The 19,189-nt window shown below is 44.4% G+C and overlaps 1 protein-coding gene across 6 annotated transcripts in view; it reads right to left on the reverse strand.

Annotated features, from left to right (window-relative positions):
- Positions 1-19,189, reverse strand: part of apaf1 (apoptotic peptidase activating factor 1) — a 54,679-nt gene that overhangs the window by 19,890 nt on the left and 15,600 nt on the right. For 3 of the 6 annotated variants that reach the window (XM_048267838.1, XM_048267839.1, XM_048267841.1), the window contains 10 exons: positions 17,481-17,609; positions 16,943-17,068; positions 16,354-16,473; positions 16,041-16,166; positions 14,274-14,390; positions 11,135-11,260; positions 8,765-8,896; positions 8,369-8,494; positions 6,128-6,253; positions 5,040-5,186 (listed from right to left, as the gene is read on the reverse strand). In XM_048267838.1, coding sequence (XP_048123795.1) covers positions 5,040-5,186; positions 6,128-6,253; positions 8,369-8,494; positions 8,765-8,896; positions 11,135-11,260; positions 14,274-14,390; positions 16,041-16,166; positions 16,354-16,473; positions 16,943-17,068; positions 17,481-17,609 — 1,275 coding nt within the window. Of the gene's footprint in view, positions 1-5,039; positions 5,187-6,127; positions 6,254-8,368; positions 8,495-8,764; positions 8,897-11,134; positions 11,261-12,484; positions 13,750-14,273; positions 14,391-16,040; positions 16,167-16,353; positions 16,474-16,942; positions 17,069-17,480; positions 17,610-19,189 lie in introns of those variants that run through there. The other 3 variants (XM_048267842.1, XM_048267843.1, XM_048267844.1) reach the window with 2 other exon arrangements.

A 19,189-nucleotide genomic window follows, 5' to 3' on the forward strand; every position in this document is an offset into this window, starting at 1 on the left:
TCAAAGCACTTGAACCAGAGAGGGTTAAGGCGGTTAGTAATCAAGGATCTTTGCTTGAACGTCACCTTTGGGTTTTTTTTGTACCACAAGGTGACGGGTGAATGACCTAAACCCATCTGCAATCAGGAATCAGAACATAATGTAAAATTAAAAGTTGCTAAGTAAAAGTATAAGTATAGTAGAAATTGGTAAGAAATTAAATTTCATTACATGTCATTAATAAGACACAGTTGTTCATCAGTCTCTATTGTGAGAACTGGTGAAAATGAATGAGTTCAGAAGGATACAAACAGGAGGAAATGTCAGTGTCCTAGTAACTTAACCCGCTCATAAATATCTGGTCCACTGGTGAAAAGAGTTAAGACAAGGACACTGTGATTCACAGAGGGAATGTGCAGAGCGCATGACCTCAACCTTGTTTACATCTCTCATGCTCAACCGGTCCCTCAGACATGGTGCCGTGTCACTGTGAAAACTCCCACAGAGAATACTTCAGCAGATACCCTAGCGCAATGCTTTTTTTCAGACTGTCTGCGGCTGTGGTGCTGAGGTCTCAAGAAGGGGAGTGGGTGACCGGCAATTGTAGGATTTCCCGGCCGTTCTTGGCCCTTATGGCGGAGCACCCATAAGGAGGACACTTGAGCCGGTAAACCGCTCCTGCCCCTGAGCTGCCTTCTGCCTTCCTCTTCCAAGAAGCTGAGCGAGATGCATTACCTTGGCGCAGAGTAGAAGAACACTGTAAATACAGTCCATTTACCGTGATCGAGCTCCCTGTTGGCAATGAACCTCTAACCTCTAACACCAATTTACATGAGCGTGAGCCTCTTTAAGTCCACTTACAGGTTTTGAGACATTAAGCTGTTTTGGTGGAAGCTAATACAAGTCACAGAGCAACTTGCAGGTTAATACATACAGGCTGTAAGTGGCTGGACCCATTCACCGACTGACCTTTCGACATTAAGTTCCTAATAAACTACCGCATTCCTGGAACTCGAGCTCAGACGACCTAAACAACTAAACGGTTACAGAAAATAAGGCGTAATGCATTTAGGGCTACATTCTAGACAACCTGCACTGTGTGTGAGTGTGTTTGAGGACTGATTTAATCACGTATTTGAAGATGCTCTTGCGAGACATGTTGCTCTCAGTCAGTTGCAGAGCCTGCCACTGAAGCGGTGATGCTGTTGCCGATAGCAATAATTGGAAAAGTAATGTTGCGGTATTGATGTGGTTGATGGTACTGATAGCGGGAAGTTTCCGACTGATGATTTGAGAACAGCGGAGGAAGGAAGTTTGTGCTTCCTCAACAGGCTAGTGAAGACTGGTTTTTCCTGTAGTGAAGAAGAGGGGGTGTATATGTGTGTGTGTGTGTGTGTGTGTGTGTGAGATAGAGATAGCTACAGGACTCATGCTATTGTTAGTGGAGGGGAGTCTGGGTCAGCACCGCAGAGGCTACTGAGTGTGAATTACTCTGGGCTGCAGGCCTGTTTAGGGACCAGTACTGAGACTCAGAGACAATCATTATAGGTGTGTGTGTTTCTGTGTGTTTGTATGTGTGTGTGTGTGTGTGTGTGTGTGTGTGTGTGTGTGTGTGTGTGTGTGTGTAATGTGGGAATATGTTGTTTTGTGTTTGTGTGTGTGTATGTGTGTGTGTGTGGAAGAGAGAGACAAATTAGTGATTTTTTTCACACCTTCTCTATGTGGAATACAGGAAGCCATGTGATGGGATGTGGTGAGCTTTCTCTGTGTGTGTGTGTGTGTGTGTGTGTGTGTGTGTGTGTGTGTGTGTGTGTGTGTGTGTGTGTGTGTGTGTGTGTTGTAGAAACAGACAGAATGATAAACTGCAGTGGTGTATCACCCTGAGTAAAGGTGTAATATAGTGTCTGACCTCTCCATCACTCTTTACTCTCAGATAATATCTCTCTAAACTAAACACACACACACACACACACACACAAAGGCAGTTATATACACTTTATTCTTGCTTGGTGTACTGTATGATACAGTGTGTGTGTGTGTGTGTGTGTGTGTGTGTGTGTGAGAGTGAGAGAGGAGAGAGAGAGAGAGAGAGAGAGAGAGAGAGAGAGAGAGAGAGAGAGAGACAGAGAGAGATGATAGGAAGAGCTCAAAGGGTCCCTCATGAAAAGATCCCCACCGTAGAGACCTAACAGCATGCACACATGAAAAGGCATCAAAAATGAAAGAGAAGCTGACCTGCATGAACACACACACACACACACACACACTTACACTGTATATGATGTCACATCACCTGAGCTTCTGTCAGACAGGCTGGGCAAATGACCTTCAGACTGAACTGAAAGAGCAAAGACAGCAGCATGCTGCCCTACACACACACACACACAGACACAAGCACACACACACACACACAGCCAACTTTAATTACACACATAACCCACACCTTCCACCTCACATCAATCCATCTCTTCCTCCCTCCCTCCCTCTCTCTTTCTCTCTCTCCACTATTCTCCCTCTCCATTCTCCCCCCTTTTACTCCAGGATTGATGCAACAGCAGCCTGTGACACAGCCAAACGTAATGAGTGAATATAAAAGACCACTGGCCGGCAGAGATAGATCTCTTCCTCCGGCCGTCGTGTCCAGTTGGCTCTGCTGTCATTTCTCATCACAGGTCAGCTCATTGTACTGCAGGCTCCAGGGGAGAGGGAGAGGCAGCCAATGCTTCACTATTGCTACCATTCTACATCATATGGTCCTTCATCATAGGGTGTGTGTGTGGGGGGGGGTGGGTCTAGATCTTTAGTCTGCACATAATGCATGTGTGTTGTATATGTACATGTGTACATGCACGCACGCACACACACATGCACACACACACACACACACACACACACACACACACACACACACACACACACACATCACGTCTATGTACCCCCACACACACACACACACACACACACCTGCACCCAACTTAGCAGATAAACACAGTTCCAACACACACACACACACACGCACACACATCACGTCTATGTACCCCCACACCTGTACCCACACACACACACACACACACACACACCTGCACCCAACTTAGCAGATAAACACAGTTCCAACACACACACACACACACACACACACACACACAGAAAGAGATTCTTCAATCCAATTATGGACAGGTTACAGGTAAAGCTGTTCCCGTGTTTATGAAGAGCACTGCTGACAGGCATGGTAATGATGACTGATGAAACAGCAATATGCAGGCCTATTAATCAATCACCGCTCACAGCACTCTCAGCACAGCCCCGATAATCCATCACTGCTCATTAGAAGGATAAAAGGGCATTCATCACCACATCTCCGCCTCTGAAACAACAGGGGTAACGTTTGATCTGCCACACTGATGTGGCGCCACACATGAAACCGCATTACCCAGGGTTCATTGAGGTTCTCGGAAAATTTCTAAACGGTCCTTCTCGTGTTATTATTAGCATAGTTCATTGGTTGCCAAATTTAACCTGTCTGTGTTCATGTATTTTTTTTTTACTAGTGAGTGCTTACTCATCTCTTCGGCGAAAAAAAGTTCCATAAAATCATTACACAGATGCTTCTGGAAGATAGAACCCAATCCTCAGCATTGCGTCAATCATATAGCTAAAAGTATGGGCCAATCACACTGAGATATCACTTATGACATTAGATATTTCAAAGGTTTCTCGCCTGAGGATTTGGAATGACTAGCTGTAGAATTTGCTGTGCACCTTCCACCCCCCCACCCCATCTCTCCTGCTATCTGAGACATCTGTGGATGTTTGTGCTTATTGCACAGAGAAGAAATAAATGGTGTGGGAAAAATTGATTTTCCATTAAAAAGAACTCTGAACACAATAACCCAGAGACAGTGTCATTTCCAGTCTAATACTGTGCACTTAAGTGAAACCATGATCTGCATTCAAAACAGCCCCCCCCCATCCCCTTCCTCACTAGATCATTCCAGTGATGAAATGCACAAATCCCTGCAGGGAAAGACAATCAGAATGTGACATAGAGGTGAAGAAATAAATATCACGGACGACGAATATCAACGAGGAATATGAGAAAGGGAGGAAATGATTCACCTTCTCATATAATGCACAGCAAAGATCCTATATCACTTCCTTTTCTAATATTAACTGCTATGAAATGTCCAAACTGAAGCCTTTGCGATAAGGTTTCATATTTCTGATGACGGGGCCAAAATTGTTTTTTTTTTTTTTTAGAAGGCTACATCTCATCCTAGTCGAATTCCATTGAATTGAAAATTTCCCCCCATTGTTGATCCACATGGAGCCTGCATTTCGAATAAGTGGAAAAGTAATTAATTTCTGCCTAAATTAATTATTGAATGACTGTGGTGGAGGGGAAAAAGCTTCATCCTTGAATTGGTTTGGATACTCCTGGCGTTCTAGTTTCCAAGATTTGCTTTATTGTATGCAGTTAATCTATCTTCACTCTTGCAGTTGGATTTCAATATGCTCAGACACAAATTAATATACAAGGGATGGAATGAGAAGGAGGGGGTGAGAGGGAGAGAAAGAAAGAGAGATGGAGAGAAAGAGATGGAGAGAAAGAGAGAAAGAGAGAGAGAGAGATATGGGGTGGGTGAGTTGAATGAGCAATTCCATTTCATCATTCCCAGAAAAGCACTGCTGTTGTTTGTGTCGTCAAACCCAAACCCACACACACACACAAACACACACACAGACAAAGCCTTTGTTCCAAATATCATCGATCAGACAAGTGCCCAACAGCCAATCTGAACTATGTCTGACCCCAGCCTCCTGTAAAATGGCAGCTAGTCAAAGACACTTTGAAGACGATTCCGTCAAGACAGAACAGAAACACACACACACACACACAAAAATATCAGAGGCGCTACTGTATTCATTTGTATGACATTTGTATTTCAAACTAATTCATACAGTGAGATACGAATGCGAGTGAATGTAGGTGCTTGTGGGTGTGTATATGGGTATGCCACAGAGACACAGTGTGTGTGCATGTGCGTGTGTGTGTGTCTCACCTTGATGTACCCTCCAGTGGAGACCAGCACCTTGCTGTCGGGGGAGAAGTGCAAATCCGTCACCCAGCCTCCGTGCTGTGAGTCCATTGCATCCTTATTGCCACGGCAACAGACCTTCAGCAGGCTTCCATCCAGCATGTTCCACAGCTGAGAAGAGATGTTCATGTCATCATCATCATCATCATCATCACAATGCCACACGGACACATAAATGTAAACAGGGCCATATATTCACTCTCATAATATTGACGTGTGAAAACGTAAACAGCACTAATGTGCCCTGCATGCATTAGAGGCGCACTGGGGTCTCAGTCTGACATGGACGAGTGTGATGGCTGCAAGGCTGTAGGAGAGAGCCAAGCCTGGTGCTAACTGCTTCTGACACAAATCCATGAATCTCTAAGGACATGGTGAAATCACACTGTAGTACACAAGGAGGAGATGAGGAGGCAGCAACAGAGGTGTGTGTGTGTGTGTGTGTGTGTGTGTGTGTGTGTGTGTGTGTGTGTGTGTGTGTGTGTTTAAGAGAGCATCTATGTTTGCATGATTTCTGTGCTCATATGTAAGGAATGTGTGTGTGTGTGTGTGTGTGTGTGTTTAGAGATAGTCTATGATCACAGTCTATCTCACATATCTGAATTGTGTGCTCATATGTAAGGAGTGTGTGTGTGGTGTGTGTGTGAGTGTGTGTGTTTAAGAGAGCATCTATGTTTGCATGATTTCTGTGCTCATATGTAAGGAATGTGTGTGTGTGTGTGTGTGTTTAAGAGATAGTCTATGATCACAGTCTATCTCACATATCTGAATTGTGTGCTCATATGTAAGTGTGTGTGTGTGTGTGTGTGTGTGTGTGTGTGTGTGTGTGTGTGTGTGTGTGTGTGTGAGAGAGTGAGTGTGTTTGTTTATTTTCTGCCCCTGAGGCCAGACATTTAGTGTTGGCAGAGTGATGACTGTTGCCTTAGGCTCTGTCTCTCCCTCATTCACTCAACACACACACACACACGCACACATATAGACAGACATTTATCATGTCTATGGGTAGCCTAGATAGAGACACAATTGAAAGGTTTACAAAAAATATTTCTTACACGAATTTCTCCATTGTCATCCCCGGTTGCCAGACGCCGGTTGTCACCAGAGAAACGGCAGCTGCGGACACATTCCTTGTGCCCGTTCAGGGTGAGGACCAGCTCCCAGGATTCACAGCTCCACACCTGAGGCAGAGGTCAGGGATCAAAGGTCATGGGGCCAAGAGATTGTGCTGCAACTGTGTGTTCCCCTCCAATGTGACATACAGCACGCTACATGCGTGTGCTGTGCTGTACTGCTGTTACACGGTTGTTCTAAATGTGGCTTAATTGACAAACTGCAGAGTGACTAGACCACTCAATGACCAAAGCGCATCGTACATGAACTGAACCTATTGTGTGGTGCGTGGGAGCACTGCGCTGACCTATCCATTCTGACCTATCGATCGTGCTCATCGGACTAAATTGGCAAATAGATGTTGCCTTGTTACTCAATTAGCTGTGGTCAGACTGTGGACTGTGGACTGGTGACCGAGACCAAGTCACCGAGTGTCTCTGTGCTGCCACAGAAGAAGAGAGGTGTCCAACACACACACCAACAGCACATGTTACAAATGGCTGCCTCTGGAGTGTGTATCTCACATCATGGCTCACTTGTCTGGCCGTCAGCATTCTCTCACTTCTTTATCTAACCCTCCTTGTCTCACCCTCTCCTTCCACGCCTTCCTCCGCCTTTACCCCGATGTCTCACACTTTCATTTCTAATCAGTTCATTTTCTCTTTCATTCTGTCTTTCCATCACCATCACCTTTATTACCTATTCCCTCCTTCCTGATATTACCCCTCACTTGCTCATGAGTGTGTGTGTGTGTGTGTGTGTGTGTGTGTGTGTGTGTAAGACGGCTGACTGACAGCGGTGGACATGGAGAGTGTAATTACTGGGCTCATTTGGTAGAGTCCTAATTACTGCGCATCTCCATCTGAAGGGTGAGTATCACCAGAGACTCACCAACAGGTTTTTATGGGCACACAACCTGTGTGTGTGTGTGTGTGTGTGTGTGTGTGTGTGTGTGTGTGTGTGTGTGTGTGTGTGTTAGAAGCACCTATACAAGGACCAAAATTATAACTGCAGACGTTATGTAAGGGATAATGTATAGAATGGCGGTCATTATCAGGACAATAAGGACCAACAAGGCGAACCGGACCCTGACGCTCCAGTGGAGGGGTCTTGCTTTGCCCTGAAGGGACTTATTTTCCCGATAATGACAGGCGTTCTATACATTATCCTGCTTATTATACGACTACTTGCCAAAACAAAACAAATGAACTCCACATGATGTGTCTCTTTACAGTTAATTCTTACTGTTTCGTTGTGGCTTTTGAAAGAATCAAACATTCTTTAGAACACAGCTGATCAACCGTCTGCTTTCACTTTTGAATGAAGTTCCATTGCAAGAAGTGACCGGACTACTTGCGGAGTGATATGAAAGACGTGAATAAGAAGCACAAAACCCATTTTCCTTGATAATGGTCTGTTATACAAAATGATCAGACCTCCGAACATTAGGAAGGCCCATTCAAGTGAATGGAGCATTCTACAGCATTCTGAAGAGCTGTGTAAGATATCTGCAGGACTAGGCACACTTCCCTTCATTAAATACACCTACATACTGTACAATATTAGGACATATATGTGTTTATTATTAGAGATTTACTCACATTAATGGTTCACTTCTCTCTCTTTTTCTCTCTCTAACACCCACCCACACACACACACACACACACACTCACACAGGTGACCTCTGCAAGGACACGTACCTCATGAGGCTATAAGACTCTGACACATGATAGAAAACTTTGCAAATATCTCATCCATCAATATCATCCATCTACCAGCCATTCAATCTCACTCTACTCCTCCTCTCTCTCTCGCAGCAGTCATTACCACCATCACTTTTTCTCCGGTGACACGAGACATCTCTATTAAAGTCTCTGCCAGCCATCAGCCCTTTGACAGGGGATTTATTTGTCCAGCATGTGAGGGTAGTATTTTTTTTGTAGTCTCTCTCTCTCTCTCTCCCTCTCTCTCTCCCTCTCTCTCCCTCTCTCTCCTCTCTCCCTCTCTCTCCCTCTCTCTCCCCCTCCCTCCCTCCCTCCCCCAGCTAGCACTAGTTCTCTTGATGCTAGTGCTAGCTGGGGGATGAAGCTAACATGGTAGCTATTTTGATCCATATAATGGTTCAATAAAGGGATTTTAAAGGTCAAAAGTCTCTCTCTCTCGCTCTCTCTACACCACCTCACCTTTGCCGTCATGTCAGCAGATGTGGTGGCGAACCTCCGTCCGTCAGGGGAGACGTCACAGGCCAGGATGGCTCCATGGTGACCGGTGATGTCCTGCTGTTTCTCTCCTGTGTCCATGTTCCACACCTCAGAGAACAATGAAGAGAGAATAATTGATGTGACAGAATAATGTGCTGAATGATAGTGGATGCATTTCTTTAATAGTTGTGTGTGTGTGTGTGTGTGTGTGTGTGGGGGGGCACAGCATTCAGAACAGACACACATGTACAAAACCAAGAACTGTTTGGAGTGTGCATATATGTAGTATTATAGTAGAAGTCTGTAAAGGAGCTTGAGGGGTGGGTGGGGTGGGGAGTGTTAGACAGCATGTTTGTTGTTGACCACACTGCTTGTTACCTTGATGGTTCCATCAAAAGACCACGAGAGAAGAGCTGGAGAGGAAGACGAGGAGGGAAGAAGAGAGAACCTCCTGACCGACTCGGTGTGTCCCTTCAGAACCAGACATTCCCCTGTCTGCCACTTCCACACCTACAGGGGGCGACATACAGCCTGTGAGTCCTTGTATCCAACTTTCTCACATGGTTCTACTTGGTCTTTTACATCAAGGGTTTTTCAACTAATTTCTGAGGATCCAAAGCAGTAAAAACTTTAATGCTTGTGTTTTTTAAAAGTTCAAAAGTTAAAAAAAATACCAGATTCACTTTAATGTTTAGGAGGGGTTAGAAAGTAGGCCACTCTTAACTTCTGAGCTACTAGGCTACTCATGAAAAGTTTGTGTGACTGAATCCCTACTAGATGACACAAAAAAGATACTGGTCTTCCTGACAGACAGCAGTCATGGACCGGAATAGTACTTAATTAGTATGCATGTAATAGTATGCATACACTTAGTAGGTAAAACGGCATGTCTTGAAAATAAGACAACGAGTCTAATCCCAAGTTACTAGAAAGTTGAAACCTGAATGGCCAGGAGATGAGCTTGGTCTGACCACACAAGAAGTTAAGGATCATTTAATTTAATCCTGCTATTCTCAACATTAAAGAAAGACGTCTAAAGAATAGATGAGAAAAACACACCCTAAACATCCAAACAGCCCAATCTCCCCTAGATCCATGACGGGGCCTCTAGGAGAGACTATGTGCGACTAAAGACAAATCGGGATGGCGAGACAGCCGGTTTCACAGGCGTGTTAAATCAACCCAACATCAAAGGACTCAGCTGGCCGCATCGGTCATATCACTGAGGTGTGACGAGACTGCGAATGCCCTCTGTGTGCTATTTCAGGCAGGGAAAAAGGACTGGACTTGATTTGACTGAGTCACTTGTGCAGGGAAACAGCCCAACCACTGGCTTGCATAGAGCTTTCAGCCACTCACTCTGGTCAAGAAGTGTTAGAAGCCATATCAGGAGTGCAGTGGTACTGATGCGGGGAGATTTCCAGTAATTAGACATCATTTTACCTTTTTTAATGACTACTGGGGTTTTGTTGTCCAACTGGCTACACTTTAAAGAAATGTAGACATTAAAAGGATGGTCTGCATTATTTTGGGTTTCTCTTGTCCATGACCTCTGAGGTCAACCGCCCTTAGGGAGTCTGGAGTAATAACAGCTTTTCCTTATCATGACAGCTCTTTTACTTTCATTTCATGTAATCCATCAAGAATACCCTGTTTTAGTAAATAATGGTTAACTTGTTGCTCTCATGCTCGCTAGGATGCTTGTGTGTGAATAAAGCTTTGTGCTCTGCCGTACGGTCGGCTTGCCTGTGCGTTACTTTTTGCCTCTTTGTGGATTAATACTTAATTTTGACCACACTGACATCTCATTACTCATACAATGCTTATGAAGATCAAAGTTCGAATCTGACCTGAAGTCATCTCCCAAATCCACTCCCCATCTCTTTCTAACTAAATTCCTGTCTGATCTTCACCCTTTCAGTAAAAGCTAAATTGATTATGGATGTGAACAACAAAGGATCTGACTGGAAGAGAGAGTGACAGCAACATCATCCTAACAGGTGTGATGGTACATTATGCAAACACACGCAGCATATACATCATCAATCTCTGTTGACAACATTTGAATATGTTTGTGCGCCTGTCAGTGTGTACGTGTGGGTGGGGGAAAGAGAAAGACAGTGAGAGAGAGAGAGAGAGAGAGAGAGAGAGAGAGAGAGAGAGAGAGAGAGAGAGAGAGAGAGAGAGAGAGAGAGAGAGAGAGAGAGAGAGAGAGAGAGAGTGAGTAAGAATACTTATGTGTATTTGTGTTGGGATGAGTGTAGAGTATGGATGGGTGTGTCAATAAGAGGGAAAGAGAGATAGAATAGATAGAATATTAGTGTGTGTGTGTATGTGTTTGAGTGTGTGTGTGTGTGTGTGTGTGGGATTGAGAGGGCTCTTGGTGCAGCCGTGTGGAACAGAGCAGAGGTGCTGAAGGGTATAGAAGCGGAACAGCCCAAAAACACTCTCAACACTTTCCCTACTGGCCAACCTGTCAGCACAGCCATGGGAGAGGGAGATGAGAGAGAAAGAGAGAGAGACAAAGACAGAGAGAGAGAGAGATGATGATGGAGGAGAGAAATAGTGAGGAAGATGAGATTAAAGAATGAGAGAAAGAAAGAAAATAAGAAAGAAAATGAAAAAGAAAATGATAGACAGAGAAGGACTGAGAGAGAGATGAGAGAAATCTCTAGATGAGAGAAAAAGAAGGATGTGAAGAATGACAGGGAGGACAAGAGAGCGAGAGAAAGAGAGAAATGGACCCACCCTGATGGTAGTGTCCTCTGAGGAGGTGATCAGCTGCTGTCCATCTTCAGTGAACTGACAGTGGAAGACAGTTTTAGTGTGACCTGAGAGAGTTGCCAGGGTCTCTCCAGAAGGAACCTCCAGCACCTGAGAGAGAGAGAGAGAGAGAGTGTGAGTGAGTGAGAGAGAGATAGAGTGTGAGAGAGAGAGTGTGAGTGAGTGAGAGAGAGAGTGAGTGAGTGAGTGAGAGAGAGAGAGAGAGAGAAAAAAGACAAGCAAACCAGTCATATCACGTTTAGGAACCTTAGCACTTTACACCATGCTACTGATGGGCAAGGCAAGACAAGGCAAGTTGACTTCTATAGCACACTTCATACACCAAGGCAATTCAACATGCTTTACAAAAAAATAAAGGCAAAAGAAACATTCAAAGACAATTTAAGAGTACAAAAGGAGTAAAAGTAATGGCCTATGCAGATTACACGATTTTTTTGTCTTCCACGTTAGTATTTTACGATTGATCATGTCAGACTAGGTGACCAGAGAACCACAAATTCTTGCCACGTCATGGTCAGGAGATTGGCCACATCGCAAGATCATGTAGCCTATCTTTTGTAGCCTTCTCGTCGCGTGTCGTCATAGTGTCAGTGTCAACACGGGAGTCGTAGGAGATTCCCCAAAAACTCATGCTAGACTTTTGGCCGTGGAGTCATGGTACGTGGCAGAGAATAAATCGCCAGTCGTTGAATATGTCACATTACAAGAAGCGTTCCTCCTTCAGTGTCATTCCTGACTTTTTATATTCAGGCACGACACTGGAAATTTGTCGGCTATGAGTAGAGTATTTTCCAGTCATTAATGGCAGAGAGAATAACCCAAATGTGCCCATTAAGATCCAGGCAGTTTTAAAGAACTATACATCAGAAATAAACAAAAAAAATGATGTTACTATTCCCCTTGTTGATATATTTTCATTATATTTTGTGAACCACATGGTCTGTACACGGTGCAACATCATTTTGGAATACCACTATAACGCTAAGGATAAATGAACATAAACTCGACAGGTGGAAGTACACACTTTCTCCTATTTAGATTTCTATCAGGGGCCACACTGAGCAGTGGACACACTTTTGACCAAGGTTAGAGATAAGACACAAGCCTCATCGCCACCTCAAGCAGAACAGGATGGGAGGTAACACACAGATGGAGACGATGGCTTCAGTGTCCCCAAAAATCTGCTGCTGCATTAAGGAGAACAAAACGCAGCCAATCAGAACGGCATGTGAGGACAGAGAGACAGAGAGAGAGAGAGAGAGAGAGAGAGAGAGAGAGAGAGAGAGAGAGAGAGAGAGAGAGAGAGAGAGAGAGAGAGAGAGAGAGAGAGCAAATGGGTGGAACTAGGAATGACAATGATAAGGTACATCAAAAAAACATCTAGCCTGTCTGAGCGCGATTGATTAGGTCTGTTTCAGAGCAAAGCTCAACGCTTTGTGTGAGATACTGCCAGTCAAGGACTACAGAGCAGAGGATTTCAGAGGACACACACACACACACACACACACACACACACACAGTCTCAATGGAGAAAGAAAAAAGCTATTTCAGATAAAAGTTGGCAATCTACACTCACTAGTGCAGAAAATTCTATTTTCAGTTCAAACACAATGGCTGACTATTAAACAGTGCTTAAAGCACAACGTTCAGCTGACTGCCAAAGACAGGCGAGCGCAAGAGCCGCTTGAATACTAACTATGCACACAAATACACAACAGATCTAGTACAAATGCTCCCTCTGCTTATTACACTGTTATACAGCATTTACTACATCATCAACTAGTCTTTATTCAATAGTTCTACACTAAGTACAGATAATATACATTTATTAATTAAGTAAATCTTCATCATTACAAGTACGCAGTTTCTGTCCACCATGTTCTATTATGGGTACTAAAATGGAAACATCCAAATCATCCAATGAACCACACCTGGATCAGCTCTTTCAGTAAATCATACTTTAAGAACGCATTAGTTCAAAATCTAGTTCTAAATTTAATTCACCATTTACTTCAGAATATAACTTCCAAAAGAGCCATGCTCTCTAATTCTGCAGTGGAAGTTTTCTCTCAGTTCTTTACAGAGCATTAGGCAGCACTTTTAGCCAGACATACCAGCATCTATTAGGTAAATGCAAACAGCCACTCAGAGCAGGGCAAGTAGCGTGGACCTGAAATAGAGACACACTTTATGCTTGACATGGCAGGCCTACGGCGAGCTGCTCCGTTAGCGTTTAGACATGCCGGCTCTTTTCACAGCGAGATCAGTGGAGACACAGCAGGGTGCATCGCTGCTGAAGGTACCAGTGAAGCTAACACTAGCAGTCAGCTCAGTCCTCAGCTCTCACAGTGTGGCCTTACCTGACCACAACCTTTCCGTGAAATATTAAGAGTTCCTGAGAACGGTACGAAGAAAATAGCCTGGAGGTCTGTTATTCAGACAGTGGAGAGGTCTGTGGACATTAGAGGAAGGGAGTCATTTTATCGAACTGAAGGCTGCTGCTGCTGCTGCTGTTGTTGTTGTTGTCTGGGTCTTGCTTTGATGGAACTTGGGGAGGCTTCTAGGAGGGTCTGTTTTGTCTGGGTGGGGGATCAGAAGAGTAAACAAGAGAAAGGACAGAAGTGGAGGCGAGGTCAACAAGTTCTCTGACCACCTACCTACAGTACCTACTTACCAGATTCGTTGTCTTCCTTTGAAATCGGTTCAGATGTAAATCACTGCCTGAACTACTGAATGTTTCAGTCACATGTTAACACACACACACACACACACACACACACACCATTCACAGGTGTGATTGCAGTGCCTGACCAAATGCCTATTCTTATCACTGATGAGGGCACTCTTCCAGTGCCACCCTCTACACACGCACGCACGCCCGCCCGCCCGCACGCACGCACGCACGCACGCACACACACACACACAAATGCAGGCCCTCAGACACATGCACACACAACAATACAAACACAGATGCACAAACACACACGCACAAGAGCTCACATGCACACCCTCTCTCTCTATTGTACACAGACACACACAATCTCTTTTTTCATACACATAGATACACACGCATTCTCTCTCTCTCTCTCTCTCTCTCTGGTACCTGTACTGTGCCTGTCTCTAGCCCTAGTGCTAGTACAAAGGCCCTGTGGGAGCTCAGCATCTGTAGAGCCCTCCTGCCGATGCTTCTCAGAAACTGACTAGCCGTGAGCCTCTCTGCCTGTGACAAAACAATATATGGGTCAGAACACATGCGCACACACACACACACACACACACACAATATGCCTAATAACACACTGTATGTCAACACACTTCCACACATTTTTGTTTTACTTTTGTTGCCACTAGTTTCCATAATCCTTCTACATAACAATGGAACTTCATAGAACTCCTCTGCTTAGAGGGCTAATACAGTGGCCTTGGTACAGCAGCAGATGTGGTGCAGCCCGACTAATTGCCAAAGCAACACTGCCTCCTGCTGGTTACCATTCTCAGAGTAGCCAAACCGGGTCACACAGTAAAAATAAAAACTCAGTGGAAAATACACTGTTAGCAATTAGTGTTTGAAATAAATAAAAAAAAAACCAGTTCATTTCAGCTGTTTTGGACATTTATATGATTTTCTCAAAATGTATGTGCAATATAGATTTGCTTTTTTCTCTGATCTGCCATCCTTCACTCTATATTGTCAACTCTTCTGTCCATACACTTCACAGTCTCTCTTTTATTTACTTCTTCTCGTTCTACATCTCATTATGCCCCCATCATAACAGTAAGGGAAGGTGAACTGAGGTGGACAGGTAGACCCCAGTGGCATCCACAGAGGAGAGGTAATTAATATCAATTACTCTGGCGGCCGGACAGGGTTAAATAGGGGGACTTCATTAATTTGGAAGAACCCCCCAAAACACCCTCCCACAGACACACATACCCTTCCTAGACACACACACACACACACACACACACACACACACAGCCCACCTGAGGATGCACCCCAGCCATCTGTCAGCTGTGATGTCAGAGTCACAGAGAGAGCAGCCAGGACATGGAGATACAACCACTAACAGCTAACAGCTCATTAATCAGAGAGAGAGAGAGAGAGAGAGAGAGAGAGAGAGAGAGAGACAAGCTGTTGTTGGTGTCACCCTGATGCATCTCTCAGGATGTCAACTGTGTCACCTCTCATTACAGAGAGCCACACAAAACATCCTCAAGCAAGGTGACAATTATTTTTACCCACAGCCCACCAAGGTCCAGCACGAGCCAGCACCCCAGCCTGACCTCCCTCTCCGTGGCACAGACACAGATTTGGGGGGAAATCAGAGAGAAGTGAACTGGACACGGATTTGGAAAGTCTAGCCGAGGTAGCATAAAACTACAGGCGTTCTTGTTCAAGCATTCGGTTGTGATGTTTTTATCTTTCAAATGTGCCTGTGCAGTAGACCTAGGTATCACAACTCAACGGGTACAACAGTTCATCAAAACACTGGCTGGAATTACACTGAAAATGGATTTGGAAATGGGTGAACTGTAGGTCTGTAAATGTGCACTTGTGTTTAATGTAGGAATTATTCTCCTCATCAATTACCAACATACTGGGTATCCATTTAGTGCTAATGGGCTACCCAATTAGTTGTGAACTGATGGAAAGGGTCATATTCGTGATCAGAACAACAGGGCTGCATAATGCAACACTGGTCACTCCGAGCGTAGTGTGTTCTGGCCACGCATCAATAGTGACAGACACAAATCTGTCTATTTTAAGTCAACACATCATCAAAATGAGTTTAAAGCCATTACTTTAACATAAAAACATGCATGCATGCTTGTGTGTGTTGGTGGGTGTGTGTGTGTGTGTGTGTTCTACCTTCACAACTCCATCCTTTCTACCCAGGGCTACAACAGCAGGCTGTCTGCAGATGCAGGTGCAGCGGATTCTGGACTCCTGCTTCTCTGACTCGAACACTACAGAACCTGTGTGCCCGCTCAGTACCTGCACACACACACACACACACACACACACACACACACACACACACACACACACACACACACACACACACACACACACACACACACACACACACACACACACGATTATGCATACTCCTACATGCAAATATACTAGTCATCATGACTGAATGTCCTATGGCTTGACAAAATAATGTCCGTTCATGTACCTGTAGACAGTTACGCTTGTCGGCGGTAACCATTGTGATGTCACCGTTGGTGAAGAGCGCGTCAGAGTCCCTTTTGAGGGAGACAGCGGACGAGGTGTGAACCTTTTTAGTCTCCCACAGCTGCAGGGAGTGAGAAAACACACACACACACACACACACACACACACCTGAGTCAAATAGCACCTCTAATACACTAACAACATGGAGATGGGGAGTACAAGGAACCAGAAAATTCAGAGAGGCGGAGAGCCAGGATAGAGTCCAGGATAGACACAGATAAAGACACAGAGAGAGAGAGAGAGAGAGAGAGAGAGAGAGAGAGAGAGAGAGAGAGAGAGAGAGAGAGAGAGAGACTACATGCACCGTCTTACTTTGTCAAGATTCTTTTAAAAAAGAAAATCATTACGAAACAAAAAGTTGCAGGGAAGTATGTTTTTCATTAATGAGTGAGGCAGAGATGTGTGTGTGTGTGTGTGTGTGTGTGTATGTATGTACGTGTGTGTGTGAGAGAGACAGAGACAGAGAGAGAGAGAGAGAGAGAGAAAGAGAGAGAGAGAGAGAGAGTGTGTGTGTGTGTGTGTGTGTGTACCCTGATGGTCTGGTCATCGGAGCAGGAGAGGAGTTGTGATCCATCAGGAGAGAACTGCACGCAGCGCACCCAGCTTAGGTGACCGCTACAGTCGGCCATCTTCTTATTGGATTCAAAATCCCACAGCTACCACACACACACACACACACAGTTAAAAGAGTGTTAAACAATGAAAGGGCGGTAATGCTACTAGAGATACTATACTGTGTTTACATGGACTATGTTCACATGGGTTCTGAAAACCTGGGCTAGAATGAGAAAAGGTAGCATGGACCAAACCCCACTAACAACTCTATCCATGTCAAACACAGGCGTAAACAGAGGAACTGAAGCCATGGGGGCCTCAACGATGATGCTTTGATACAATAGCTCTTAAATAAATGACTGACATGAGATACTTTTGTGCGCTAAATGATATCCTTAGTGATGTGCGCACACACACACACACACACACACACACACACACACACACACACACACACACACACACACACACACACACACACACACACACACACACACACACACACACACGTACCTCCACGGCATAGTGTGACAGTGCGATGGCCAGCAGCTGGCTACTGGGGCAGGCGTGGCAGAACTGGACGGTGCTCAGCCGACTGGTACGGATCTCACACACCAGGTCTGCACTGGCCACGTCAAACACCTGCACACACACACCACACCAAATGAACACATCAGTCACGGGCTCCGAGTCAAATCAGTCAATTCAATAAATTAGCCATCAATCACACCTAATCAATTAATGAGAAAACCAATCAGTATAACCAATAAACTGAATCTTCCTTTCAGGTTATTTTTCAATTACCCTCTCCATCACAGTTCCATTTGTAATCAACAGTAGTTAATGAGGCGTGTAATCACTTTTGACAGTTATGATGGACATGCGCATGTCAATGCTCTGCTGATTGACTGTTAGCATTACATCATGGCAGTGGATAAGAAAGCCACTAACACTGTCTAGCTCATGATCCTGTTGGTTTTTGGGTTGTATTTCTCTTTTTGGCTAAGAAGGACTTAGTAAGGCAGTTAATAGCACTGTTTGTGTGTGTGTGGCCTTGATATCATCAGCTGTAGGGATCACTGCCTGAGCATCTGTACAGGCTACGAGTGTTTGCTCAACCATGAATTACAGCCACACACACACACACACACACACACATATACACCTGGCTTGTGCAAAATTCCAGAATTGAATTGAAACTGGCTTTTTAATTCCAATTCAATTCTTGAATTTCACTTGCATTTCAATTGAGGTAGCAAACAGGAAGCAGAATTGCAATTCGAATTGTGCACAACCCTGATGTACACACACGAACACAGACACACACATGCATGCAGGACACACACACCTAACAAACAAGATACCCAGAAAATCACACATGTAAACTGGCCCACACATATTTAACAAATGCATACACAAACAAACTCATACACATTGAGGCCAAAAACATCAGTCACTGTGCTTGTTGTTTAGTCACTGGCACTGTCCTATAGTGAGCTGACCTTTATCTGACCCTGGACTACAGATTTTTCCCTCTTTCTTTTAAAATCTTTTTTACTTGATCTGCAGCTGGTACTGGCTAGATATACTGTACAGAAAATCTATTTGCCATATAAAAGAAAATATTTTAAAGCACTTTGCGACAAGGGTCAGTGCAATCATTTCTACAGGTGCCTTACGCTGGTTCAGTACGGACGTTTCAGAGTTGGAACAGTGTCTATATCTCAAAAGCTCTAGGAGCAGCAGTGCCGTTATATATATAAAATAATAAAGAAAACTTCAGAACCACAACAGTGTGCTGGCTTATCCCCACACCTTACCACTGTAACACAACAGGATGAGAAGGCAAACTCTGCAGGAAACATTTTCAAACACCCACCCACACACACACACATACAAGCAAAAACCATTAACAAAAAGGCTTGGTATCTTCTAACACACACACACACACACACACACACAAAGGAATGCATTATACTGTATATATCATTTCTCACTCTGTCAAAGCCTGCCTACTCTCTTCACACCTAACACACGTCTCTCTCTGTAAGGGACGTGGAGCTCTGTGGGGGACATGCGGTCATTCATCCCACGCAAAGAAGTGTCACTAACACAAGACAGAAGTTATACATGCCAACTCACTTATAATATCACACACACACACATACATACACACACACACACACACACACACACACACACAGGGAAATCCAGCACATATG

This window comes from Alosa alosa, chromosome 17 (assembly GCF_017589495.1).
Source record: "Alosa alosa isolate M-15738 ecotype Scorff River chromosome 17, AALO_Geno_1.1, whole genome shotgun sequence".
In the NCBI taxonomy this organism is placed as follows: Eukaryota; Metazoa; Chordata; class Actinopteri; order Clupeiformes; family Clupeidae; genus Alosa; species Alosa alosa.